The 6,730-nt window shown below is 54.9% G+C and overlaps 1 protein-coding gene across 2 annotated transcripts in view; it reads left to right on the top strand.

Moving 5' to 3' along the window:
• Positions 1 to 5,985, top strand: part of FARS2 (phenylalanyl-tRNA synthetase 2, mitochondrial) — a 584,045-nt gene extending 578,060 nt beyond the window's left edge. For both annotated transcript variants that reach the window (XM_006768687.2, XM_015567165.1), the window contains exon 7: positions 5,712 to 5,985. In XM_006768687.2, coding sequence (XP_006768750.1) covers positions 5,712 to 5,850 — 139 coding nt within the window. In that variant the 3' untranslated portion in view covers positions 5,851 to 5,985. The remainder of the gene's footprint in view (positions 1 to 5,711) is intronic.
• The last annotated feature ends 745 nt before the right edge of the window (positions 5,986 to 6,730 follow it).

Here is a 6,730-nt window from a genome sequence, read left to right as displayed (position 1 = left end):
TCCCTACATGACACCAGGGGTGCCTCTGTCCTAGAAAACCTCAAGGCAGTTCGTTGGAAAAAGTGGTATAGAGACACTGGCTCAGGTCTCGTCAGACTTTCCTTCTCTCCTCTTTCATTTTCTTTTATTTTTTTAATACAGGAAGGTAAAGGGGGAAATTATTTGCCTAATTTCCAGACCACTTGTTTAAGTCGTGCCCAATGCTGAGAGATACTTCCTCACTGTCCTGACTCCATTCCTGACTCTCCCAGCCAAAGCCCCAGTGCGCATGCGCTCCAGGAGGGACACGCCTCCTAGCCCAGGCGGATGCCAAGCCCCCTAAGGGAGGTTCCTCATAGGAATAGTGTCATTCCTCCCCCAGTGAGCTCCATGAGGAAAGGGGGAGATGGGACAAGCCAGTAGCTATTAAGCACCCATTCTGGGCAGCCAGGCTCTGAATTAGCATTCTGCATGCATCTCTCACTGCGTCAGCACAAACCCTGGGAGCAGATGTTCTGTCCTCACTTCCAGGAGTCTGAGAGCTGCCCACATCACACAGGGAGCAAAGGGAGAGCAGGGAATGAGCCCAGGTCCCTGGCTGCAAAGTCTGGGTTCTTCTCCACACCACCGTGCCTCCTTCCAGTCTGCATTTTCTGGGCTGGCCATGAACAAGGGGTTCCCTCCCTCGGCCTTTTCCTGCCGCATTGCTCCTCTTGCTGACTGAAACCCTGCCTGGGAAAGCATGCCAGGTCCTACCCTCCCTACGGCACAGGGCGTGGCCTGCGAGGTTCCGACAGGACAGGGGACAGTCAGGGCATCCCATCCTCAGGACTCTAAGCACTTTCTCTGGCCAAGGAGTCCCCACATGAGTAGGTGGTGACTGCAGGGACTGCTGGTTGTGGACCATCTGCTCTGGGAGGTGCCAGTGCCCCCCAAGAACGTGAAGCCGCTGCTCTTGCCACAGATGGGAAAGCTGACCCTCATGAATGGTGCTGGAGCTGGTGTGGCTGCCTCCCATGGAGGGTTTTATTTAGAGGTCAGAGCTGTGTGGTTGCCGAGTGAACCAAGTGGTTGTGTGAAAAGTACCGCAGCCCTCCTAGCACTCTGCCCCTGTTCCTTCTCTCCAGTGACACTTCCAAAGCCCCGAGTCCTTCTGGGAAGTCTCTGGTTGGCACACTGAGGACTGGAGAGCAGCTGTACTTTTGAAACTTGTTAAGTTCATCACTTCGTTGCTCAGGAAAAAAGGATAGACCTGGGGCAGCTTCCCTTTAAACATCTAAAATGTTGGCAGTCCTGTGCTAACCCAGACTTAACTATGGGCTGCACTTAAGCATCTTTTTCTTTGGCTCCAAGGTTGGGGCTGTGGAAGGAGAGGCATTAAAATGCAGAATACCTGCCTGCTGCCCTGCCCACCCTCCATCCTACCCGGCTGCCCCTCGGCCCTGGCTCCCCTCACTTGCGGGAGCAGCTGGGCATGCGCAGGGCGGTGGAGCCCGGTGGACATGGATGATCACAGCGCAACAGGGAACGGGATCCAAGCGGAAGTAAATTTCAGGAGTGTGAGTCATGTTTCCAGTTTCGTGAGCCAAGCTGAATCTCAAATGAGAGCTGATGTTAGGCCAGCAGGAGCAGAAGAGGTGGGGGTGGCAGGGCTGTGCGCTGTGCGTCACTTATCCCCTGCTGCTCGGGGCCGAGCGTGGGCTGCCCTGCACTGTTCTCCTCGCTGGAGGTGAGGGAGCCTCTGATGGGCGGCATGGGCTGGCTCCCTTTGGCAGGCTCTGTCACGCCCGCCCGTACTGTGCTGGACAAATCGCACTGGGTAATGCTTATGGGCAGCACCGAGGGAAGTCATTTGCTAAAGGAGCAAACCTCAGGTACGGGAGGCTGGGTGGGCACGCTGGCTTCCCGGTGAGCTGCTGTGGTGTGGCGTGCAGGCCCACACCTGTCCTCCCTGGGGGCTGCCCAGTGCAGTGCCTGGAGCCTGGAGCCTGCTGTTTGCTGAATGACTAAATGAATCTGTGAGTGAATAGTGCTAACTGAAGGCCTGGAAGCTCAAACATTCTAAGATTCTCACACTAAAATCTCTTAAAAATTCAAGCTCTTGCCACTGACCAATTCGTTTTAGCCAATATCTCAAAGTAATGAAGTTCCAACTCACACACAAAAAAAGTTTAGACTCTCTTCAAACTCATTATACTGAAGTTTGACCTCTCACACTCAGCATGGCTTCTCATTTACTTTGCCTATGAGCAGAAGCTGTGAAGTACATTAAAAACACAACTTTAATTTGCCTTTAAAAAACCCCAGATTGTCATGCAAACTGTTATCTCCTTCAGGGAAGGTTTCTTGTCCTGAAGGCTATGGCCACTGAGGGCTGTGGCAGGTGCCTCTCCATCCCCGCACCTGTGGCTTCCCAGCCACCTTCTAGTGGCCCTGTAGCAGGACCCACCTCGTTAATGCACCCGCTTCAGGCGCTTCCCACCCCGTGTCCGAGTGATGCCCCTTCTCCAGCCTGTGCCCTCTCCGTTAGCCAAAGGGCAGAGCTGGAGGGGAACCCGGCCTCCGGTCATCTCCTTGAACAGAACAATCGTTTGCAAACCTTACCACCTCCTGGGGAGGTTGGGGTAGAGGAAGAGGTCAGAGCTCAGAAAGGGAACAGATGAGGAATGTGGTGGAGCAGTCCAGGGTCATAGTTATAGTTGGGCTCTGAAACGAAATCCTCTAGCTTTATTAATTGAGGTAAAATTCGCATAAAATTCAAGTGCACAATTCAGTGGCATTTAGTACATTCACAGTGTTGTGCAATTACCACATCCATCTAGTTCCAAAACATTTCATCACCCCCAAAGAAAACCCTGTGCCATTAAACAGTTCTCCCCCGACCCATGGCAACCACCAATTTCCTTCCTATTTCCATGGATTCCCTGTCCTGGACATGTCATATAAATGGGGTTTTACAGTGTGTGGTGGGCTGTGTCTGGCTTGGCTCACTTGGCATGTGCTGAGGTTCGTGCATGTTGAAGCATGGGCAGCAGTTCCTCCGCTCAGTGACAGGCATTGCGTCGTGCACCCACCGTGCAGATGCGCCTCGCGGTCTGCCCACTCACCCCTGGTGGACGCCTCCTCCTTTTGACTGTCGTGGGCAGTGCTGCTATGAGAATTCTTGTACAAGTGTTTACTTGAACACCTATTTTCAGTTCTCCTGGATATGTTCCCAGGAGTGGAATTTCAGGGTCACCTGGTAACTCTACGTTTAAGTTTTCGAGGCCCCACCAAACGGTGTCGCACAGCGGCTGCACCATTACACCTCCCCACCAGATGGCCTCGTTGGGAATCCAGCCCTGCCACTTACCAGATGCATGACCTTGGGCAGGTGACTTCTGCTCTCTGTGCCTCAGTTTCCTCATCTGTTTCATAGGAACAATAATGTTATTTACCCAATGGAGTTGTGAGGCTTAAATGAGTCGACACTTGCAAAGAGCATAGAGCAGTGCCTGGTATGTAACAAGCTACATAAATATTGCTGCTGCTACTATTATTGAGGGACAATGAGGGTCATGGCAGATGAAAGATTGAGAAGCATTGGGCCTAAAAGAGGCTGCACAGGTGATATAAGAAGAATTAATCGAGCCCTAATCCAGACAGGTGGGGCTGGGCACGGAGGACTTCCCTCCCATTGAGGAATCCATCTTCTTGTTCAGTGATGAGCACTGTCCCTCAGCTCATGGCCCCGGTGGTCTTCGTGGGCAGACCGCTCACTGCTCAGAACAGGGAGTCCCGGTCCCCCTAGCGGCCAGCTCACCCCCTGCAGCTCTCCAGCCAGCAAAAGGACAGGAGCACATCCCACCACAGGAAAGCTCCACACAGAAACTTCTAGAAAGCAAGAAAGGGAAGTCTCTTTCTCTCTTTTCAGTGATGTTCAGAAAAGGCACACCTGGTTGCTTTTCAGTCCAGTCTTCTGAATTATCACCAAATATTCTGCCAAATACTATCCTCTCAACTTATAAAATTAATCCTTATGCTTATGATTCATGTACATCTAACTCATCCAACAGTTTTGTAAAAGCTGTTTGAACCCCAAGAATCCTTTCAGAAGTCTTCCTTAAAGACATAGAAACAAGAAGATACTTTGCTCCCCTTTCTTCTCTGGCTGGAAATCTCAACTTGTAGGTGCCCTATTACCAACATTTCAGCTCAGGGTGAGCCAGTGAAAAAATACAGTTGCCACAGTGGCACCCCGCACTCGTAGGGCACTTCATACCGTGCGGTCCCTGTCTAGCCAGGTCTCTGCCCCGCCTGGAAAGGCTGGTGGGTAAGTGCTGTTGTCTCTGTCATTGGAGAAGACACTGAGGCTCGGGCGGGCGAGGTGGCCGGACATGGAGCAGCCCGGACAGGAGCGCTGGGCTGCTGCAAACTCCCAGCAGCTGCCATGTGGGTCGGGCATGGCTCCCAATGACAGGGGCTGAGCAGGAAATGCTCTGGCCCAGCTGGTGGAGTCCTGCCGTGTGCCCAGCGGGCACGCAGGGCCCTGCCCTGAGGTAAGCATCCTCCAGCCTTACAGTTACAGGGCCTCTGACAGCCGGGCCTCCTCGCTCCAGGAAACACTAGAGGAAGCAAAGGAGCAAATGGGAAGGCTCGTCACTCCTTGATCTGGTGTATTCCACTCAGCCAAGGGGCCTGGCATTGAAAACAGGCAGGAGAGGGAGGAGGGGAGAGCCCAGAGAGCAGACCTGTGAATGCCAGGAGTCCTCTGGCAGCAAAGGCTCTGTACCCAGGCGGCAGCGAAGTGGACCTGTGGGTCTTCCAGGGGCCGGGAGGGAACCCACTAGGGTCTGGCATTATTGGAGGACCAGCACGCCTCCCCTGCCAGAGAGAACGGGCCTGCCCGGCTGCTCCATCTGCAGTGAGGAAGGGCGTGGACTGGCTCGCCTGCAGCTGGGACTGCAAAAGAGGAATGCGTGTGGCTCGGAAGAAGAGGGCAGCTCAGACCCCCAGCCGCATGGCCAGGAGGAGGCCCCCAGGACAGGCGCTCTGCCTGCTGGTGGCAAGCTCTCCCTGCGAGATCATGCTGGTGACCAGCAGCTGTGGTGCCAGCAGAAGGCATTGCTGCCACCATCTCTACCCTCCCGGAACCACCGGTGGCCCTTGAAAATCAACTCCCCACCCCTGGCAGAAGCAGAGGATTAGAGTGGTTGTCTGCGTGGCACAGAGATGACACATGGTCTATATGGCACATTGTCTGTGCTTCCCACGGCCCGCAGGGCTGCTGACAGTTACTATGGCACGCCTCGGCTCTCTGGGCAGCCCGAGTCCCTGGGGCCGGTCTTGGGATTCCAGATGACTGCAATGGGCCTTCCAACATGGCCATTTCCTCGGACATGAGGAAGATGGAGGGGCGCTGGCACTGGCCCCTGAGCCTGTCTGCTCTCAGAGTCCCACCCATGAGCCCAGGGCCACCTCCCACCCTCTGAGCCACTGTCTCCAGGGCTTGGCCCGGGATCACATTCATAAGCAGCTTCCTCCCAGGGTTTTGGATGCGCTTGGTCTGATGGGGCCAAGGATGCCTTACCCACCGCCTTTGGTGGCTGTAAGAGAAGCAGCTGCCAGCAGGAGTCCCGCAGTTCCTCCCGTTCTCCTGGGGTTGGGAGGTCTTGTCAGAGCCAGTGGTACTTCTCCTGCAGGCGGCAAGCATGCGTGCCCTTCACTCACTGCCTTTCTCTTTTATTCTCTAGGACACACAAGACCAGCCACTGCTACCGCATCACCTACCGCCACATGGAGCGGACTCTGTCCCAGAGGGAGGTGACTCGCATCCACCAGGCCGTGCAGGAGGCTGCGGTGCAGCTGCTGGCCGTGGAGGGCAGGTTTTGATGGCGCGGCCGCACCGGGAATACGGCCCTCAGGTCTCTCGGATTCACTGAAGAAAAAAAAGGATATTGTTTTGATAAAAGCATCGGTTTTAGGACTTTCAGACAATAAAGTTTCGCTCCTGAAAAACTGTTGACACTGCATTTGTCTTTTGTTTTGGGAGAGGCGAGAAAGGAGCAGAGCGAGAGCAGCCCCTTTCCTTCGGGAAGGCGTGGCTGGGCACTGAGGCGCCTGGGCCTGGGCTCCGTTGCCTGCCAACACCAGGAGGAAGTCTGGCGGACGGGCTCCCCCAGGTAACGGCAGAGCCAGAGGACATCAGGACTCCGGGCACTGGGAGCTTTTCTGAATCAGCTTCCGTTCCTTTCTTCCTTCTCTCCCTTTTCTTCTCACAAAGGGCAGGCCTCAGGCAGGGCACCGATGAAATGCCAGGCCCCCCTCGAAAGTGAGGGAGTCACAGCTCCGAGCCGGCGACATATTCACATGCTTTTCATAACCCGTGGCTTGGAGTCATCAGGCCTCTGGCCCTGGCTGAGGAAAGGCAGGAGCGCACCCAGCGGCCTGCAGCCCCACACAGGCCTGTCCTCGCCCCCCTGAAAGTTTCATTTCCTCACGGGAGGCCTCCGCTTCCAGGAGCGACCTTTATGGAAGGATGTGGGCTTTGATGTTTCCCTTTCTGGCCCAGACACTTTGTAGTCCGCCTGCTCCACTCCTGAGCAGTTCTAATCATCGGCTCCCTCCCTGGCCTATGCAGAGCCGCGAGGGCTGCATAAATATTTGATGAGGGGTGGCCATTAGCAGCCAGCAGGGTGGGGGCGGCAGCTGCTTCCAAAGGGAAGGAATGGGCCTGAATGTCATTTCGGGTGATCTCTACTTGGGTTTTTCC

This window comes from Myotis davidii, unplaced genomic scaffold (assembly GCF_000327345.1).
Source record: "Myotis davidii unplaced genomic scaffold, ASM32734v1 scaffold623, whole genome shotgun sequence".
In the NCBI taxonomy this organism is placed as follows: Eukaryota; Metazoa; Chordata; class Mammalia; order Chiroptera; family Vespertilionidae; genus Myotis; species Myotis davidii.
Note: the sequence above shows the minus strand (reverse complement) of the source record. Positions and strands in the feature narration are given on the sequence as shown.